The sequence below is a fragment of the Mustela lutreola genome, chromosome 17 (assembly GCF_030435805.1).
Source record: "Mustela lutreola isolate mMusLut2 chromosome 17, mMusLut2.pri, whole genome shotgun sequence".
Classification (NCBI taxonomy): Eukaryota; Metazoa; Chordata; class Mammalia; order Carnivora; family Mustelidae; genus Mustela; species Mustela lutreola.
Window position 1 is genome coordinate 15,829,212 of NC_081306.1, and position 21,571 is coordinate 15,850,782.

Sequence of the window (21,571 nt, forward strand, 5' to 3'; positions counted from 1 at the left end):
TGCTAATGAGAATGTAGGTTCCTGAGCCACCAGATCCTCAAACTCCAGGGCCAGAGGCCAGTGGAATCTTCAGGTGATTCTCAGGGGGCAGTAATCCACTTTTGAGAACATCTGCTCTAGAAGACAGAGCCGAAGCTGAGATGAGTGGAGGCAGATTTAAATCTACAAATGGGGGTGCCTGGGTGGCTCAGTGGGTTAAAGCCTCTGCCTTCGGCTCAGGTCATGATCTCAGGGTCCTGCGATCGAGCCCCACATCGGGCTCTCTGCTCAGCGGGGAGCCTGCTTCCCTTCCTCTCTCTCTGCCTGCGTCTCTGCCTACTTGTGATCTCTGTCTGTCAAATAAACAAATCAATCTTTTTTTAAAAAAAAATAAAATCTACAAATGTTCTGTCATCAGAAGCTGATGTTCTCCGATCAGTTTTGGCAAGTGGGCAAAAGTGCAAGCAAAGTGCTTATGCCAGATTTGAATTAAACAGTCAACATCCCCAAGACTCCTATGAGCCTCATATTCTAAGACACAGGAGTATGGTTTATGTTTAACTGATGTTCATGTACAGTTATTTGTATGTAAGTTTATGGAACGTCCTAAGTTCCTTCAGAAGCATCCACCTTTAGCCCTCGGCCTCTGGGTCCCCCAGCCCAATGGTGCTGGGAAACTGAGGGGCATCTGTCAGCTTCCCTAACATGGAGGAGTCAGAAGAACTGGGAGGGAGGGTTGCCTTGTGACCCTTAGCCATGTGCTACAAGGCTTGCATTGTCCTTGGGGTCTCTAGGACAAACCCAGGGAAGCAATCACAGCTGCTTGCCTATGTCAGAACTGTGTTTGTGGTGCAAGGGGGTGCTGAACCCCTATTCCAGAGCACAGCGTCTGCATCTGGTGCCCCAGATACAGGTCGTCTGTGGTTTTTAAGAGGCTCCGTAGTTGCATATGGGGAGGTGGCATTCCGCCTGGAGCAGATAGGACAGGGAAGAGGAAGGGGGTTTCGGGAGGAGGGCACAGAAGGAGCGGAGGCATGGAAGAAAGTCTGGGCATGTTCATTCATTCAGTTGGAAGTGCCTTTGGGACCGTGTCCTCGTAGACCGTTCTCATCTCTGCACTGTTTGAAACCTAACAGTCTATGAGATGGGCCCCAAGTGCTTCACAGGCATAATCTCATTTAATCCTCACGGCACTCTCTCTTTTTTAAAGATCTCTTTATTTGAGAGAGAGAGAGCACACACAATTGGGAGGGGCAGAGGGAGAGAGAAGCCCAAACAGACTCCACGCTGAGCAAGAGGCCAATGCAGGGCTCGATCCCATGACCCTAAGATCATGACCTGAGCTGAAATCTACAGTCAGACGCTCAGCCGACCGAGCCCCCCAGACGCGCCTCCTTGCGGCACTCTAAAGTGCTGGGTATCATTATTCTCTCTTTTATGAGATGAAGAACCTACACTTTAACTAAATTACTCAAAAGGTTATTTGACTACATTGTAGAATTATTAGGGATTATCAGTGTGTTTGGTTCCCCACTTGGCAATGCTAGCTAGGTGGTCGGGTGTAAGTGGTTAGAGCTCAAGGAAGAATTGGAGACTGAAATTATATATGTGTGTGTGTGTATGCATACTTAATACTGCATATAATATGCATCTGCTGTATACTATCTGTGTATCACCCAACTATCTGAGAGCTGATGAGGTCACGGCATCCTCAAAAGAAACTGGTCCAGAGATGCAGAGATGGCCAAGGCAGAAGTAGACGGGCAAGGCATAAGGATTGTCCCTGACGGTTAGCTGCTACGTAGAGCATGCTTTTTCCAGGATGCCTTGTGGGCAGGTTTCATTCACTGCATTTTATGGGGCAAGAAGAATCAAACCCAGAGGGTTCATTTTCCGCTGCTGAGTTCGAGTGCAGGCATAGACGTGAGGGTGTGATGACCCCTTGTCCTAAGTGGGGTAGCGTCGTCTCCAGAGAAAATCAGATCCACCATGACCTGCTTTCTGAGAGCCACCCCCCACGCTGCAAATAAAGCTTAAAAGTAATTGCTACCACATCAGAGTGAGGGATTTTTTTCCTTAAGAAAAAATCAGGAACGTGCATGCAGTGTTTGGAGTGGATGTGCATTCTGTGTGTGGTTGCAGTTATTTTTTTTTTTTTAAGATTTTTTTTTTTTATTTGACACAGAGACAGAGATCTCAAGTAGGCAGAGAGGCAGGCTGAGAGAGAGGAGGAAAGCAGGCTCCCCGCTGAGGCAGAGAGCCCAATGCGGAGCTCGATCCCAGGACCCTGAGATCATGACCTGAGCCCAAGGCAGAGGCTTAACCCCCTGAGCCACCCAAGCGCCCTGCAGTTTTTTCTTTTTAAAGTCAATTAAAACTATACTAGTGGATTTTCAAAGCCGATCATAAAGCATCAAAAATAGGGAAGAATGGGGGTGGGTTTTAAATGGGGTCCCAGGGGCGCCTGGGTGACTCAGTGGGTTAAAGCCTCTGCCTTCAGCTCGGGTCATGGTCCCAGGGTCCTGGGATTGAGCCCCACCTCAGGCTCTCTGCTCAGTGGGGAGCCTGCTTCCTCCTCTCTCTTTGCCTGCCTCTCTGCCTACTTGTGATCTCTGTCTGTGGAATAAATAAAATCTTTGGAAAAAAAAAATAAAAATAAATAAATAAAATGGGGTCCCAATTCTGGAAACCCAGAGATGGAGACAGAAGGACAGAGAGAGAGAAAAAGGAGACAAAAATAAAGTACACCTGGGGCGCCTGGGTGGCTCAGTGGGTTAAGCCGCTGCCTTCGGCTCAGGTCATGATCTCGGGGTCCTGGGATCGAGTCCCGCATCGGGCTCTCTGCTCAGCAGGGAGCCTGCTTCCTTCTCTCTCTCTCTGCCTGCCTCTCAGCTTACTTGTAATTTCTCTCTGTCAAATAAATAAATAAAATCTTTAAAAAAAAAATAATAAAGTACACCAAAATGTTATCAGAAATATTGCCAGATGATGAGACGGTCTCCTTTTTATGCTGGTACGTATAACAAATGTTTTCTTTTTTTTTTTAATAATCTTTTAAAAAAATATTTTATTTATTATTTATTTGAAGAGAGAGAGAAAACTTAAGCATGGGGAGGGAGAGAGGAAAAAGCAGAATCCTCAGCAGGGAGTCCAAGGTGGGGCTCTCGGTCCTGAGCCGAAAGCAGACCCTTAACTGACTTAGCCACCCAGGTTGCCCCTGTAGCAGATGTTCTAGAACATGAGTACCACTTGCAATCCTCAGGGAAAAAAAAAAAAATTTTCTTCTGAACACCCCACTGCATTTCCTCCTGGGGCTTGCCCCGTTTGTACAGCTTGCGTCCCGAATCGGGGTGCGTGCAGAATCCATGCCTTGCTTTTCTCGGTTGAGCCTCTCTCATTTCGCTGGACTGTTTTCACATTTAACGACTGGGAGAGATTTCCCTGAGCGAGAGAAATATTAATTAATTTAACTGTCATTGCTCTGCATTTTCATTATCCTTGGGCTGGCACTGGAGCCCCTACAGGAAAGAGCTATTTTTCAAAAGCTTGATGATACCATCTTTGTAGACCGATTTGTTGAGAACGCCGTCCTCCGCCATCTCTCAAACATCTGTGCCCTGAACAGCACTGCTTTCCTCCACTTTAAGGCATGTTTTTATCTGGTGGACAGCACAGTCCCTCTTAGCCACTTGGTGTTTTTTTTCCCTCGAGCTACGCCGAGCTTCAGAGCTCAGTGTAGCATCCTCTGTTAGCAGCTGCGGGGAGAGCGTATGTCCTGACTGTCTGCTTCCTGACTTTCCCTACGGCCGTAGCCTCGAGCCCACCTCTGAATTCCCTTAACTCAGACTGCTTTATCCGTATGTTTAAACCTCATTGTGTCGCAGTTGGAAAAAGCTACGTGAATTGCTTTGGGAATTAAGCGAGGTGTTTCTAACTAACAGATAACATTTATGGGGCGCTTACCTACATGCCAGGTAGTGTCCCAAATGTTGTGCCTGCATTATTTAAATCTCACAGCAACCCTAGGAGACAATGACTGTGATGATTTTCCCCATTAACAAAGGAAGAATCAGGCACGCAGAGAGTAGGTAGCTTGTCTGGGTCACATGTGCTCTGGGGCCCCTTTTTTGAGCCACAAGTTAAAATACATATGAACAAGTTAAAATACATATGAACATATGAACATCCCCATCACACGGCCCGGTTAGTCGCTTTCTAATGGCCCACTAGTGTCCAAAACCCAGAACCAGTTTTATTCATACTTGAACCTTAAAATGCCTTTCGTTTCCCTTGAACATCTTAATGCTGTTTTCAAAGGGGGCGATATTTCTCTTTCCATTGAGAGGCGGAGAAGAAAGGAATCCACGGACCAAACCAACCCCCCAAAAAGGATGCATTTCTTATATCGGGGTACACATGGTTAGAACTTCCTCCCTGAGACCACGACGGGGCGTGAGCTCCCTGGCCGATTCTCTCTACCCAGGGACTGCCTCTTCTTACCACCTGCTGGACTCACACGGAGACTTTGAATGTATAATCTCATTTCCTCCCTCTTTGACTCGGCCAGATAGGGCTTCTCTCCCATTTTACGGAAGAGCAAATTAAGGCTCACAGAGCAGAGGCAGCTTATCCAAAGGTTAAGTGAGTGGGCAGAGCTGGCGTTCAAACTTAACCCAACATCTCTTTCTACCCATAAGTGCTAACTCTCTGCTTGTCCTGATGAGCGAACAGCTCTGGGAGAGTTGGACGTCTTTGTCCTGAGGCTGGGGGGCTGGACCACAGAGGCGGGGGCTGGTAAGCTTCAGAGCTGGGATCCAAGCAGCCTCCAGCACCCGTGCGCTCTTAACCACTAGGCTGTATTCCTTCTCGTTGAAAAATAAATTTTCACTGTAAAAAACCACACATACAGAAACATAAGCCTCCCTTTGACCGTGACCCAGTTCCAAACCACCACTCCTGCCCCACCCCCAACACACAGCCAGGTAGGCCCTGGTATCTGGTATTACATGCCATTTCTCCCAGACCTCTGTTGGACGCATTTGCATATATGTCTCTGTGCCCACATAATTACCAGTACGATGCTGTCCGACTCAGAGCAGAATACCAGAGTTTGGTGTTCAATTAATAATACGCTGTGAATGGTCTTCAGTATCCGTCGGTGTGCTTTTGCCTTCATTCTCTTTGACCGCAGGGACGATTTCTGTCGTATATGTGCATCATGGTCTGACCATTTCCCTATGTGGGCTGTGGGTCATGTGGTTGTGTTAGAAATCCGGACGAGTTCTCTGCGCAGTTCTGCAAGTAGTTCCTCGGCACGATCGCAAGGAGTAGAGTTTCTGAGTCTGAGTATTTATATACCTTCTTGAACAGCGTTAATCTTATTCAGCTGATGGGCCGATTTAGTTATTTTCTGAGTAGACTCTTGGTACACAACGTGAACTTTGGAGGGAGAAATCAGTAGCCTCACATCCTGGTGATAATGACCAGCTGTGTGACCATTGGGAAATGAATAACCTCTCTGAGCTCTTCCCGCATCTGTACAATCCTTGTCCCCTGGAATTAAACAAATTGACTTTATGGAAAGTACTTGGCACTATATCTTGACACATGCTAGCTTTTTATCATATGTTGATTCTTTTTCCATTCTTTCTTTCATTTTCATGTTTTTTGGTCTCCGAGATGCCCCCATCCTTCAGTTCTGATGTGGGACAAGTTCAGCAGGATCATGGTCCTGTGCTCTCCTACCAGCAGTACAATGTGATGCTTTCACTGCACATCCTGGGTTCAAATCCCTCTCTGCTAACGTCCAGCTGTGGGACCTTGGAGAAGTTAGTAAACCTCTTAGACCCCAGTTTTCCTATTTAAAAAAATGATTCTCATTTTGGCTCCTCTGCTTAGGAGAACGTTGTAGGGTTAAATGAGATATGCAGGGGAACAACATAGTGTCTGGCGCCAAGGGAACATTCGAGAAAAATCTGAACAAACATTTTTGAGCATTTTTTTTTTTTTAGATTTTTATTTATTTATTTGACAGACCGATCACAAGTAGGCAGAGAGGCAGGCAGAGAGAAAGGAGGAAGCAGACTCCCCTATGAGCAGAGAGCCTGATGTGGGACTCGATCCCAGGACCCTGGGATCATGACCTGAGGCGAAGGCAGAGGCTTTAACCCACTGAGCCACCCAGGCGCCCCTTGAGCATTCTTTATCATAGACCATGGAATCCTCAGTAGAATGGTTAGCATGATCCCAACCCTTGAAGAGTGTCATCTAGGGAACTCTGTAGAAAAGACTGATGTTCCAGGAGGAATCAGTACTTTCCCAATGTCTGAACGGGTTGTAGGGTGAAGGAAAATCGCATTTGCCTAGTGCCTAACAATTCACCAAATGCATAGCCGTTACTTCCTGCAGCCAGGGCGCAGCCACGCAGGAGAGACTGCTTCCTTCCGGGCAGGTGGGGAAATCAAAGGTTATTGAGAGACGCAGACTCGTCCGACATTGGTAGAGATCTTGGGGCCTCCATTTCCTTATTCTGAAAAAGTGAAGGACAGCGTTACACGAGCTACCAACTCCTTCGACGCGATTTGTTTGGGTGCAGTGTTAAACTTAACAGAAACAAAGCAGAGATTTGCTCTATTTTTTTAAAACTGTCTCTTACTTTTGAGGTTATGACTCCATAGGCAAAGGGTGCACGGTGTGTCCCATGTTGGCTTTCGTGTTCTCTCTCTCTCTCTCCATGAAGTCCATCTCCCCTTTCTTGTTTCTTACTGTGTGTGTCCTTCTGACTCACCTTCCCCATCTCTCTTTCTGACTCCCTCTTTTCTCGTTCTTTCTCTCTGTCCTCCTGTTTTGCCTGGTGCCTGTTTCCATCCGTATCTCTGTCTCCCTTCTTCTCTGCCTTTCTCTGTCTCACTAAGAAGGTTCTCAGTGAAAAAATAAATATTAACCATCGGTCTTTTTTTTTTTTTTTTTAAGATTTTATTTGACAGAGATCACAAGTAGGCAGAGAGGCAGGCAGAGAGAGGTGGGGAGCAGGCTCGCTGCTGAGCAGAGAACCCGATGTGGGGCTCGATCCCCGGACCCTGAGATCATGACCTGAGCCGAAAGCAGAGGCCCAATCATTGGTCTTTTCTAAACCCAGTTCACAGCGACTATTACCAGTGGACGTGATCGATGCAAATTAAACTGACAACAATTAAAAGCACACAGGGTGAAACTGGTTATTGACTAAAAATCCCTAGGTGACCCCAGTCTTCCTCAGCCAGTTGGGGTCTCTACACCGTTCTGACCCAGTAGAACGGAACGTGGTGGAAATAATAACCACGCAAGAAACTCCGAATGGCAGCAGCTATCAACTAGTAAATTTTGTTGTGGCCCCGACGCTGATCAGTGAGTCAGATCCTCATAAAATTCAAATACGAAGGAATCTGTCCCAGTGAACACGGTTTCCAAAAAATGCTGGACACTATTTAGGCCACGGGAGACATCGATTTAAGAATTAGCTTAGCTTAAGGGTGTTTGTGAAACAAAAACTAAAACCCCAAAAGCATCCTTGTCCATGATTTTACAGCTGTGTCCACGAACTCGGAGTCCAAATGTGACTCCAGACCATTCTCCTACAGCCAGACTTAGGCCATCCCGTGCTGGCGGCAGGTACGGTCTCTGCGCACGCTGTCCCCTCCCCAGGCGGGCACTTCCTAAGGTTGTCATGCCTCAGTGGTACCCCTTATTGGGTCAGTGAATGCTCTCCACCCCTTAACAGCCTTGTACCTGGGGCCTGGTGGCAGGTCTACAGGGTCCCGGCTTCTGTGAGTGATGATGTCATACTTCCATCTTTACCCACCTAGCAGCCACCTCCCCACCCCCCTAGTCCCCGCGGGAGAGAGGTGTCAGTTCCCCGTCTTAAAGCTGAGAGAACCGAAACTCACAGAGGTCCCAGGACCGGGGCTCCTTCACGGAGCTGACAGAGTGACACGAGCCCCCTCCAGTGTTGCCCCATCGTGCTGATTGGTTTAAATTGCTGGCTGAAGCCGTTCCCTTCTCCACAAGGCTCTGATGGGACCTCGAAAACTATGTTCACTTATCATCAAAAAGAGATTTAATTTTCATAACACTTTAGACCATAGACACTTTAGACACAAGCGTGCGCGCGCGCACACACACACACGCACGCACGCACGCACACATGCTCGTCCACACTCCAGTTTCATTAATTCATCAGAACAAGTCAGTGTCTTGTTAAAGGCTTCTTGAATGTTAATGAATGAATAATTAACTTTAACTATATAATTAGCCTTTAAATGTGCGGAGACCCCCCAGAGAGCATCTGAAAACATGCATAAGGAGATGATGAGCTAAAACCGGAAACTTTTGATTAGGAAATGTCAAGCTGCCCCAGGATACACGTCCCTTTCCCGTGAAGGGGGCCATGCCTGGACTCCAGGCCCCGGCCGGCCCTCATGCAGGGCGATGGCTGGTTCACCCTCAGACTGCCTTGGGGTTGTGAGTGAACTTTCAGGCCATCACACAGGTACACGAGAGACCAACTGAAGTGACAAGGTCAGACCGACACCGGGGAAAGCTGGTGCAGCTCGTGAGAGCTGTCGAAAACTCCAGCAAAAAACTGCGGGGTTAACGTCGCATGGGGCGCCCGTGACTCTGATTCCTCCATCCCCCGTACTTGGCTTCTCCGCACGTTTGCAGACAGATTTGATTTCCCCCTCTCCTGCTGAATTACTGTCGTTTTTAATCATTTGCTTTCCTTGAGGACTGCCTGTGACAGGTGGCAGGGAGTGTGATGGCACCCACGGCACCTCCACGGCGCCCGCCGGGGGCTGTAGGCAGGTCTTGTCCCTGGCACAGCACAGCAGGGCACGGCTCCCTTTCCGTCTCTGGTTCTGTCCCAGCCCTGAGGCGGGGGAGCTGAGGTGTCCTCTCATTTGTCATGGATGTTTGGAGAGGAGAGTCCCCCTTCTGTGGGGAGCGGAGGCAGAGAAGGGGCCCGGGTAGGCCCTCTGTCCCCATCACTGATCTCACAGCCCCCTCCTTTGAGCCTCCCCTGGCCCGTGGGAGAAGCTTTCAGCCAGGGACAGCCATGGGACACGGGCAGGAGCTGGGAAGCTGGGGACAAAGACGGTGTCCTCTTGAAAAGCAGGAGCAGGACACTCGGAGCAGAGAAGCAGAACCGGCTTCCTTAACCTGGGAGCCCTGAGCTTCCAGCCGACTGCTGTGAGCTCCGAGGCTCCCTCTCCTGCAGGGCCCTCCTGTCATCCGGGGTGCTGCAAACCGGGGTGGGAGGGGCCGTCTATTTCCGCACTGCAGCCCGAAGCATCCCTGTCTCCTGCGAGCTCAGCTCCAGGCCCCTGGATGCCTGTGGTCTGCGTGGGACTTTCATTTCTCCTCCCTACCCTCCACCCTCAACAAGAAGCTATGGCTGTCTATGCCTCAGGGTCTCTTGAAGGCAGGTGTAGGATGTGCTGGGGGCAAGAGAAGGTCTCTGCAGGGGTGCCTCTGGACCGCCCAGGGCTGTGCATGCACCTGTTGGGAAGGAGACAAAGCTGAATGACCCATCAAAGCTCTTCAAACCTGGCGTCTCTGTTCTCATCCAGCCGCCTTCTTCCATTTCACTGGGCTTGACTTAGAGCTGTAACCCCCAGTCTGAATTTCCTAAGCGATAGACAGAGTTCCCTTTGTTTATCCCCATAAGCATCATGGACGTCATGGTCACAGCGGTCATGGCCACTGGCATCAGACTGTGGAAGTCCAGATATGACAGTGACCCCTATAAGCTCGGTGGTAGCGTTGCATCCCATGATCACTTGGTGACTCAGTTTCCTCATCCGGCGGTCGGGATGGCGGTGGCACAGCCAGTGGGATGAGATAATGGGTCACAGAGCATGCGTAGAACGTCGTGGCAAATGCCGTGAGCACTGCCATAAAATCTGAGCTCAGCAGACCGCGTCCGTGTGTTTTGAGCATTTGTTTCGTTCCAGGCTTGTGCTCACGTCTTACTTATATAACGTCTCTTCACCCCCTCTGAGGGCAGAGATGCTCTGCCCCACTTTGCAGAGAGAAGACGGGGGCTCAGAAACACAGGCTCCCTGCTCCAAGCCCTTGACCACAGAGCCCCCTGTTGAGGACACCAGGGCCCTCTGTGGAGGACATCAGCCAGTCTTAGTTTTTTCTTTAACGAGGGGGACATTGTTCTTCCAGTTGAAAAGAGCAGGTAGATCTTTTGGAGTCAGAGCGCGAGGAGACTCAGAGCCCTACCCCCCACCCCACCCCCCGAGCCTTCCCAGCTGCTATCTGCTTAAGGAGCCACTAGCCACGTGTGACCATTTATGTCAGAATCTAAATGAATGCGATGAAATAAAATTAAAACCTCAGTTCCCCCATTTGCACTAACCACATTTCAAGTGTGTGATAACCGTATTAGCATAGATACAGAGCATTTCTTCCAGAAAGCTCCGCGAGACGGAGTCTAGCAGTATAGAATTCGGAAGCCATACCGAGGACCTTCGGGCTGCCTTGTGGGGCCTCCTCTGCTCAGAGACAACATAGGAAAATATTTATAATAACAATTGTATGTCTCCCTACTGGACCCTCATTTGGAAAGCACTGTGCAGACAAGCCATGTCTATCAGAGGGTGCTGTGTAAGCCCTGGGATGTTTCTGAACATGCACTTGGAGCTCTCTACAATCATTGATGAGGGAGAGAAACCCCTATCCCATGGCCCCGAGGTTTTCCGTCATGAACTGTCCTCATTTTGGTTCTGATGCGGCCCCAAGACCAGAGTCAGCCCAGCTGACGCACTAGTGGCGCTTCCTGGCCACCAGCCCACCCCAGGCACACCTGTGTAATTGCTTCACTCGTGTCTTTGGTGACGGCCTTCCACACCTTTGCAAACTTGGCTCCCGGAGAAAACTTGCTTTTTTCTTTCGGCTCATCTGGCTGTATCTCAGCTCACGTGTATTTTGTCAGGAGATACGGTAATGATGTGCAGAAATCAGCGCCTGGCCGTAGATACGGACGTAAGGCAGGGCTGGGCAGTGCTGGTGCCGTTGTGGGCGCAGGTTTAGAATTCCATCCCAGACATGCCTCCGTGGCTGGTAGGTTGACGGGAGAGGGAAAGGTCTCTGTGCACGTGTTCGTGTGTATTAGTTTATTTTTTTGAGGAACGAGGAGAAGGGAGTGGAAAGGTCTCTGTAAACCCAGACTCCCAGCATCTCCCTAGCAACGTGGATACGTTGAGGTACTGATGTTGCAAGTACCTAAGCTTCAGACCATCCGTGCCCCGAAGTCTTTGGGAAACAAAGAGCCTCAGTTTCCCTGTGGATAGTCACAGAAAGTGACTGCTGGCTTGCGATATCCGAGTTGCACAGCTGGGTGAGATTCGCAGTGGGCCCGCGGTGATCACTTCATCACCCAGATGATGATGAAGTTGCCATTCGAGAGAAGGAAGGGACTTTTCCCGAGGTCCCACCATCGTCCAGATCTAGAGTAGAAACCAGATCCCCTCTACCCGCTCCCCCAACTGCTCCTGTCACGCAGGCCCCGCCGTCATGCACAAACTGCTTTCAGCTCCCCATTCCGCATTTCCACGGCTCCCGGCGTTGCTGGCTGTCCAGAAGGCTGTTGTCCGTTCTGGTTTACCAGCACCATTCAGGAGGTTTCGTTTCCTTCCCCTTCCGCCTGGACGATCTGATCTCCTTTTAATACTCTCCCAGGATAACCCCAAGCCTCCAGGGCTCCGGCCTCGGGAGAAAGGCCACAGAGGCTCTGTGTTGGTGAGATGGGCCTTGGAGTCTTGTCCCACCTCTCACCATCACAGACACAAAAAATGAAAATGACGCATGTAGCCATAAACATTCCAAATAGCTTTGTTCCCATCGGGAGGCCTTCGGCAGCTGTCTCCGAAAGGATGCAACATTTTACCTCCTCTCCCTGCCACTTACATTTTTCTTCGCTTCGCTGTTTTATGTGTTCTTGTTAAAGAAAGCAAAGCTGTAACGTTGAGAAAGTACCAGGACACTGAGTAATCTCCGTTTTAGCTTTCCTGCCTCCTTTAGGTCGTCCGCACCCTGTCCCTACCTAGCTCGGAGCCATCCATCCCCACGTGCCAGGATGATCACTTTAGCCTTTCGAAATAACTCTGGAGGTTGGAAGCAGTACTCCGGCCCACTGATGGTGACCTTGGTCATGACTGAGTCACAGCCATGCCTTCAGGGGATGATTTGATGCTTGCCTTTTGGGCGTGAGGACCGGGAAAGGCCATGCGGGACTTCTGAGATTGTAAGGCTCGATGCCTTATTCTGCATGGTGATTTCCAGGACGCACACATGTGTAAGAATTTATCCCACACTTTATTACACACACATAATACATAAATAAAAAATAAACACATCAACAATGCGGGGAGAAAACCACTCTGTTTCTGGACATGGACGACATTCACTGTGTGTGGTCTGGAACAAGCAGAGAAGGCTTGGGGGGTTGAAACAAGGACTTGGTGTGGCCCACGGGCCCGTGTGTGTTTGTAAATAACCTCTTATGGGCACAGAGCTCAGTTCATTCATTCATGGGTTCTTGGGGGCTGCGTCTGTGCTCTGTATGCATTTCCTAGGTCTACAGTAATAAAGTACCACAATCGGGGAGGCTTATGCAATGGAAATTTCCAGTCTCGTGGTTCTGGAGGCTGGGACTCTGAGAGGAAGGTGACAGCAGGGCTCTGCGTGCTGGGAAGGCACGAGGGCAGCCTCTGTTCCGGTCTAGTCTCGCAGCTTCCGGTAGTTGCTTGGCTGGTGGCCGTGTGAAGTCCAGCCTTCACGGTGGTAGTGGTCTCCCTGCGTTGTGTCCATCCGTGGTCAAGTCTCCCTTTTTTTTCCTCATAAAAAATGAGAACATCAGTCACATTGGGTTGGAGACCCCTCCCCCCGTGTGACCTCACGTTCGCTAATGACATCTGCAGTGACCCGATCTCCAAATAAAATCCTATTCTGAGGGGCCGGGGGCTAGGGCTGCAACACCTGAATCTGGGCTGACCCAGCAGCAGAGCAGAGGAGCTGTGATACCGTATGGCCCACAGAGTTTATACGATTCTCTTGTCCTTACGGAAAAAGTGTGCCAACCCCAGTTCTAAAAGGGGTGTGTGTGTTGTGCACGCGTGCGTGAATAAGAAACTTGGAAGGCTCTTCCCCGGTGTGTTAGCAGAGATTGCCTCTGAATTATGGAATTATGAGGCAATTTAAATTTTAATTGTGGTTTTGATATGTTCCATATTATTTGGGTTTCTAAAATTATGATGTAGTATTTCTTATAATGTAAGTCGATCGTAAACATGTTTCCGTTGGGAGAAGGACATCATTCCTCTGCGCTCACTCTCTCTTCCCGCACCCTCCACCAAACTCGCCTGTACCTTTATTTTGGTCTGATGCAAACCTTTCTAAGTAGGCCGCCGTCCTCCACTGTTGGGAGTGCTAAGGGCAAACACGGAGCAGACCAGCAAACTCAACTGTTTACTCACTTGGGCATTAGGATTCTTCATGTCTTTATTTAGCTGCCTCTTGCAACTTGGAGAGAAAAGGTTCTGGCTTTTATCTCGTCATTAAAAATAGATCCTTTGATGACGAGGGCATGGGACGGCCATGAGTCACCCTGTAAAAGTGTGAAAGAAAGTGTGTGGTTCTAGATCGGGCCTCGGGAGCTGGGCCCCAAAATGGTACCCTGCTGTCCACCTGACTCCCTATTTTTTTCTTTTTTTTTTTTTTGGTCATTGCAGGAAACTGGACGCTTTCATCTACGATGCGGCAGTCTTGAATTACAAGGCTGGCAGGGATGAAGGCTGTAAGCTCGTGACCATCGGCAGTGGGTACATCTTTGCCACCACTGGTTACGGAATCGCCCTCCAGAAGGGCTCGCCTTGGAAGAGGCAGATTGACCTGGCCCTGCTCCAGTTTGTGGGTGATGGTAAGCCCGCGGGGGACCCCCGCTGACTTCCAGGGGACCCGACACCCTTGCACTCTCTCTCGATTTTCCACGGGTCTTCGTGTCCTGCCTTGACTCACTATTTATTGGGTGCCTCTCGCGTGATACCATGGTTTTTTAGGCTGCTTATAATGGAGACCAATTTTAGACAACGAAGTTTTCAAAAGAAACTTATTTTAAGGATGCAGAAGTGTCTATCTCAGTGAATTTAGGAAGCGTTGAGCAGATAGGTTTAGGAGAAAAATCAGGAGCGGGAGCAATCCTTGGGGCTTGACAGCAGCAATGCGCAGGTCCTGTCCCAGAGCAGCAGTTCTCAGCAGTGGCTGTTTTGTCCCCAGGGGGGCACTTGGCTCTGTCTGGAGACACCTTCGATTATCATGCTTGGGAGGCTGTTTGCTACCGGCATTGGGTAGGGAGAGGTCAGGGATGCTGGCCAACATCTTTTAATGCCCAGGACGGCCCCCTTATCTCAAAACACAGAATTCTCTGACCCCCCGGTGTTGGTAGCCCTGGGGTAGAGAAATCATGACGTCACACGACTAGGCTCCGGTCCTAAACTCTGTTCTCTAAGTTCTAAATTTCAAATTCCAGTAGGACGGTTCCTGATGCCTTGTGAACCAAAGACTTTCCTGGACCTGTCAGGAGTGAAGGAGAGGCGATCTCTAGAAAAGGAATATGAGCAGGAATCCCGTGGCTTTCCACTACAGTCTGCCTGCTTCTCCTGCCACAAGAGCATTTCCACCCCCACGGGTCTTCTAGTTTGTGGGGACTATGGCGTTTATGGATCGGTATTGGGGATAGGGCAGACTATGTCTCCAGCACCATTGCCCTCCAGTTCCTAGTTGATCTCAGTGCCTGGAGTTCCATGACGTGGTGTTCAGGCTCCTGTCCTGGCTCGAATGGCCTGTTGGTTTCCCTCCGAATTGCCGACACTGAGGCAGGAAAAGCAAAGCCAGCACAGATGGTAGGTTAACCCTGAGAACGTGAGTAAGCGTGAGTGGGCTACCAAAGCTCAAGCCCAGGGCAGACGCTGCATTCAAGGACAGCTGGAGGTCACGTTCAGAGATGGTTGCCCAATAGGCCGTCCCTCCTGGAGCCCGGAGAGGAGATCCGGCAGCTGCTGCGGTCGGATGCAACACTGAAAGGCCCAGACGTTCCTGTACAGTGTGGTAGGAATTTGAACGAGGTGCATATTTCCTTGCAACTTTTCCTTCTCTCTCAGCTCCCAGAATGAAGCCCTTGATGCTCAGAGTGCCATCAAAACATCTAAATGTGTTTTATATTTAACTCCCAAATAAGAACATCTGATCCTCCGAACTCCCCACAGGGCATTTGTACCTTCTTCTGATCCTGAGCCATGTTCTCTGTTGTGTAAGAGTGATTTGTGGCTGCGTCGGTCAGCTCTGGCTGTGAAATCTGAGAGGCGTACCCCACTAGGCGTTTATTTTGCTTGTGGGAGGGCAGGTGGTGTGGAGGAGCTGTGTGTCAGGCTGCGGTGGCCTTGGTGGCTCTGGGCCCCGCTGTGCCCCTGGGGATCCAGTGCGCTGTCTGCTCCGTATGCGTTTATTCTGGGGCTCAGGCCAAAAGGGCAGGAGCTTCCTGGGAGAAGTTCTTTTCTTGCCTGTGTCCCAGGCACAGAGGAGGAGACCCAACTGTACGTGTGCGTTTCGAATCTCTGCTTTGCCGAGGTCACATCTCCCAATACCCTTCTGGCTAAAGCAAGTCAGATGGCCCAGCCCAGGGTCAAGAGATCAGAGTGTGCTCTGCCTTTTATGGGAGGGGTTTGGAGTTACAGGACAAGGGGTGTGGACACCGCGAGGGGCTAAGAGTTGGGACCATTTCCTCCACCTGCCAAGCTGGTTGCCCAAGTCCCGTTGAACTAGTCAATGAATGAGAGTCTTGTTTCCATCAGTAGGTATCACAAAATCCTGAACTTGTCCTGATCTGATAACCGGCCGTTAAAGGACTGAGTGCAAAAACACATGTTCGGATGAACAGGGGGGTCGAGAGAGATTTCATTTGACAGGACAATTTTAAACATGGTGGACAGCTGTCAAATAAGTGAGTTCTAACTCTCCTCCTCCTGGGGCTCCTGGCTCTTATTCTGACAGCATCTGCTCGGGAACAGCAACATATTTAGGGAGAAGGATAGGCCAGTCCCCATACTGGATATATTACTGGGATTCTTTATTATTCGTAATAACTTTATGAAGTGCAGTGTTGCTTCTGCACATTTTACAGAGGAGGAAACGGAAGCGCAGAGGGCTTGCTAGTAAATGGCAGAGCCTCTCCTGCAGGGGCCTTACTCTGGAAGTGGGTCAATTATGTAAAACTGCTTCAATTAATTCCCTAGGTTGCCTATGGAAGTTGGCTACATAGATCCTCTAGGAAGGAGTAATTTAGTGTCTATCTGAACTAAATCTATTGTCCCACTGAGAGATACGTCTATGAAGGGGGTAATCTTTCTTAGCCTCTGTTGACTTACTGGTAAATGAGCGTATGCAGAAATAGTTACCTGATAAGGTTCGTGCCAGGATGAAATGAGAGGATACATGGAAAGAGCTGAGCTAAGCACAGCAACTGAAAATAGAAACGGTTTAATAAATGTTGGCTATGACGGTCATCTCCATCATCGTTAGCATGACCATCACCATCATTATCATCGTGGCATGATCACCAACACTATCACCATCATCACCATCATTATCACCACCACTATCATCATCATCACCACCATTACCACCAGCATCGTCTTGGCCAACATCTTCATCACCATCATCATCACTACCATCAACATCATTATCACCAGTACCATTAGCACCAGTTCCATCATCTCCACCATCTCTACCATTATTATCACCATCTTCATCAACATCACTGCCATCACCATCAACATCACCAGCACCATCAGCACCACTACCATCACCACCATCACTACCATTATCACCATCTTCATCATCACTACCATCTTCATCATCACCATTATCATCACCATCACTGTGATCACCATCATCATCACCAGCATCATCAGCATCACCACCATCGTGATCACCATCTTCATCGTGATCACCAGCACCACCACCATCACCACCATCACTACCACCACCACCATCTCCATCTTTATTACCAGCACCATCATCACCACCACCATCATCACTGCCATCATTATCACCATTTTCAGCAGTAGCAGCATCACCATCACCATCATCATCACCACCGTCTTCATCGTTACCATTCTCCACCTCAACCTCGTCATTGTTCATCCACAACTCCAGTGTTCAGCAGAGCCTACTTAGTGTTGTGTTGGTGATAAAAGTATCATGGAAACAAGCTTTATTTTGCTGGGCAGAATTTTTATTTGCCTCTTTGTGGCAAATAAAAAAATACAAAGTAAAGGCCCCCGATAGTCCAGAAGTGCGTTCCTTGTACTAGCAAAACACCTAGTTCTTACACATATCTTCAGCACTCGCTCATTGCTTCCCTGGTCGCACTGTAGGGATTGGGAGACATGTCTTCTCAGCTTCATCTTTAGAAACCATCTGGAAGCAAAGACTTGGGAGAGAAAATGACGTTGCTCCAGGGGGCATCTTAAGTTAATCTTTCCGGAAAGCCATGTCCAATTCTGAATGTCTCTCTAGGAGTAAATACATGAATTAATACAGCTGCATCAATATTTCACTTATCTTACGCAGCTTCAGCAGGATTAATTATGCTCTAAAATTAGACCTGTAAAAAGCACAGTGCTAAGCAGTACCTCATTATTATTCATCCTCCAGAATGGAGTGTTTATCTCTTGTTATAGAGTAGCTTTGGTGGACGATTACGAGTCTAATGAGTGTCAAAAGTGTAAAAAATTTTCCTAATGAGCTGTGTAAATATAACCTTTAAGTGGAGTGTTTGGTTATGGGAGGAACCTCTTACATGAAGCCCGCCAGGCATTTCCCTAGGAAAAGGACTGGTGATTTCCCTTAAGAGGCACACAGGATCCCAGTAAGACCTGACCTTACCTTTTCCTAACTGTTGTGTCCTTTCTGAGACCATGGAGGGCACTGTGGGGATCTCTGGTTCTCAGTACCTCAGTAACCACACTCATGGATACTCTTCAGCATTGAGTGTCAGAATCCAGTATTTACTGAGAAACATACTTTTCTAGGCACTGATGTTCCAAGAGGGGGATGTCGTGGTCTTTTTACTCTCTCCTTCAAGGAATTTGCAGTCCTGTTGGTTGGCAATGTATGACCTTTAAATAGCTCATCTCAAAATAACATATTTATAATAATTTATATATATGAATTCATATATACATACAAATAGATATTCTTAGGTGTCTTGGGTAGGTGAGAGAGGAGTCCAAAAGAAATATGCGATATAGGGAGTTTTAATGGAAAGAGAAAAGGCAGAGTAGGTCTCCTCTCTGCCTGCCTCGCTGCCTACTTGTGATCTCTGTCAAGTAAATAAATAAAATCTTTTTTTAAAAAAAGGAAGAAACGTGGGATATAGGGGGTTTTAATGGAAGATGAAAAGGCAGAACAGCTCATGAGGAAAATGATAGTAAGAGTTCAATGGAAAAGAGATTGGGCTAGAGTTCGTATGGCATCATTCATTCATTCATCCAGAAACCAGCCAATCTATCTTGAGTACCGGGTATGTCCTGGGCACCTAAGAGGTGACACTTGATGAAGAACACAGAGATGAGTCAGTCTGGGACCTAAAAAATAAATGGCATTTCTGGCTTCAGAGGAGAGGTTAAATGAGATCTGTTAGGTCCCATCAATCTCAAGGATTTTGTAGTTTTTTTTAAATGTGATCCCGGGGGGCGCCTGGGTGGCTCAGTGGGTTAAGCCGCTGCCTTCGGCTCAGGTCATGATCTCAGGGTCCTGGGATCGAGTCCCGCATCGGGCTCTCTGCTCAGCAGGGAGCCTGCTTCCTCCTCTCTCTCTCTCTGCCTAATAAATAAATAAATCTTTAAAAAAAAAAATGTGATCCTGGGATTTGAAGAGACAGAAGAAAGATCATAGAGGTTAAAGCCCTTTTGGTGTGTAGAGGCCAGCAAAAAGATACTGAGAACAAGGTTGTATAATAACATTCAGCATCAAGTGATGCTGAGGAAAAGGAAGGAAACCATTGCTTTTGTACCCATACTCAATGGCCCGGCATGATGCCAATTAACTCATAAATGTTCTTAGCAACACCTTCGTACGGTATTCTGGGGTACATCTTACTGTCTCCATGTTGCAGAGCAGAAAAATGAGGTTCCATTGGGTTAAGTGAGCTACAGCAGAGCTTTCACAAACTTTGGTGTAAACGGGAATCCAGATCGGGGGTGGAGGGGATCGTGTCCACCGCCAGCTTCTGTTCCAGTCCCTCTGGAGTGGGGGAGCCCAAGTTTCTGCATTTCTCCCATCCAAGTACTAACCAGGCCAGACCCTGCTTAGTTTCTGAGATCAGAGGAGATCGGGCGTGTTCAGGGTAGTACGGCCGTAGAAGAGTTTCTGCATTTCTAACAAGCTCTAGGGGATGCTGAAGCTGCCAGTCTACGGATGTCACCCTGTATGGGTATTCTTTTTTTTTAAGGTTTTATTTATTTGACAGAGACCACAAGTAGGCAGAGAGAGAGAGGAGGAAGCAGGCTTCCTGCTGAGCAGAGAGCCTGACACGGGGCTCTGTCCCAGGACCCTGAGATCATGAGCCAAAGGCAGAGGCTTAACCCACTGACCCACCCAGGTGCCCCCCTGTATGGGTTTTTACAGCTCATGTAACGCCAGTTCTGATCATCTTTCCATTAAACCATGCTCTGGGGAAAAAAAGTCTTGGTTGCTAGTGGCCAGATCACCTTAGCTATAAATAATACGCTCTAGCCCTGAGAGGCATTTAATCTTCTTCTTTGTACTCTGCCCGGTTTTCGTGGTTGTTGGTTTATTTTTAAACACAGAAATACATTACTTGCCCCTGGTAGCTCATCTGAATTCACGGAACAAATCCAATCAAATGTATGTATGTATCATATATCTTTATAACGTACCATACGCCCGCATTCTGCTGCTAACGTCGTAGGAATAGGGCGACTCGCCCAAACCCTCTTGCTGAGACGCGCCCCGTTCAAAACTAGTTAGTGACCCCGGTTATATCCTGTTTGGGCAGTATGACAGCATATGCGAAATATCTGAAAGATACCATATATGTCATTTCAGCTGGATAGGTCCCTGGGGGCCCCTCTGGCCATTTGCACTGCAACTTTGCATGTAATTGTTGTAAAGACTCACCCAGATCGATAACACAGTGGACGGGACCACTCTGCAGCTCTGCTCTTGTACATATAAGGCCCTTTCTGCAGTAGGACTCAAGGGCTTTGGAAACCACGGCTCCAGGATTAGCAACGCTTATGCTCACCGATCGTGGAGCAGGGCGTGCTGGAGGGGAGTCCGTGGAGAAGCCCATTCCCTGCTTCCAAGTGGGTCAGTGTGAACTGTTCCTGATTGCTTTGTTGGCTGCCATGTCTCTCCGTGGAGCAAGCAGGACGGCTGGGCTGGTGAGGGACCCCACGCTGCCGGCCAGAGTAGAGTGATTACAGAAGTTCTGTGTATCTCATTAGAATTCTCATAAATTGCTTGGAGCTGCTGCATGGGTTGCTAATATCTTCCTCCCTGCCTTAAGCTTAATATCTTCGGGCTCGTGTCTGAGTCTCGGGGAGAACTGGACACCCCCGCAGCTTGGGTGGTGATGACCGCCCGTACCCCCACTCCGAGGGTGGGCTCATCCCTAAGTGGACTTCGCAGCCTATCTTCTTAGGCTGGCTTAGGAATGCATGGGCAGCACTGGTCAAGGAGCTCACTGGGCGGTGGGGGTGGGGCGCTCCTAAATGTTTCCCCTCATTCAGCTTTCTATATTGTCGGCAATTCCACCGTTTGAAGTTTTCTCAGAGGAGCAAGATAAGCCTGGAATCTTCCATGCAACTCCCTTTAGAAATGAAATTCCTGGGCCCCTGGGTGGCTCCGTCGGTTAAGCGTCTAACTCTTGGTTTTGGCTCAGGTCGTGATCTCAGGGTCGTGACATCGCGCCGCACATGGGGCTCTGCACTGGACATAGATCTGTTAAAGAATCTCTTTAAAAAAAAAAAAAAAGAAAGAAAGAAAAAATTCCTTCTCCTAAGCCCTTTTCCCGATTTGGTACTGGACCTATCCTTCAGTCTGTGCATCTCCCTTTAAGATTCCTTAAAGACCACAGCTCTAAAGTAGGTAACGTTTATCAGCCGTAAACCCTTTCAGCTCCGAGCTCGGTGCTCTGTGGCCTTCAGCAAAGCAAGGCCAGTGGAGGGGCGAGATGGAAGGTTCTGCAGAGTCCTATCTGCATGATCTCAGGCGAATTAATTTCTCTGAATTCCAGTTTTCTGATCCCTCCATCGGAGTGGTTTGGGGATGAAACGTGGAAACGAACGCAGAGAGACGAGCCCAGTGTTGAGCAAGTGTTCGATGATCTGCTCACGGCCAGCCTCCCCAGCGAGGGGCACTGCGTTCTCAGTCCCTGGAGGGCAGACACTGTCAGGCCTATTTTTGTTGCCTTTTGTCTCCCATAGGAGTCGCAGCCGAGCTTGGCACACAGTAGGTGCTCACA

The 21,571-nt window shown here is 48.7% G+C and overlaps 1 protein-coding gene across 7 annotated transcripts in view; it reads left to right on the forward strand.

The window, feature by feature from the left end:
* The window catches only part of GRIN2A (glutamate ionotropic receptor NMDA type subunit 2A), a 724,518-nt gene that overhangs the window by 673,602 nt on the left and 29,345 nt on the right, over window positions 1-21,571 (forward strand). For all 7 annotated transcript variants that reach the window (XM_059155289.1, XM_059155285.1, XM_059155291.1 and 4 more), the window contains one exon: window positions 13,755-13,942. In XM_059155289.1, the coding sequence (XP_059011272.1) occupies window positions 13,755-13,942 (188 nt within the window). The remainder of the gene's footprint in view (window positions 1-13,754; window positions 13,943-21,571) is intronic.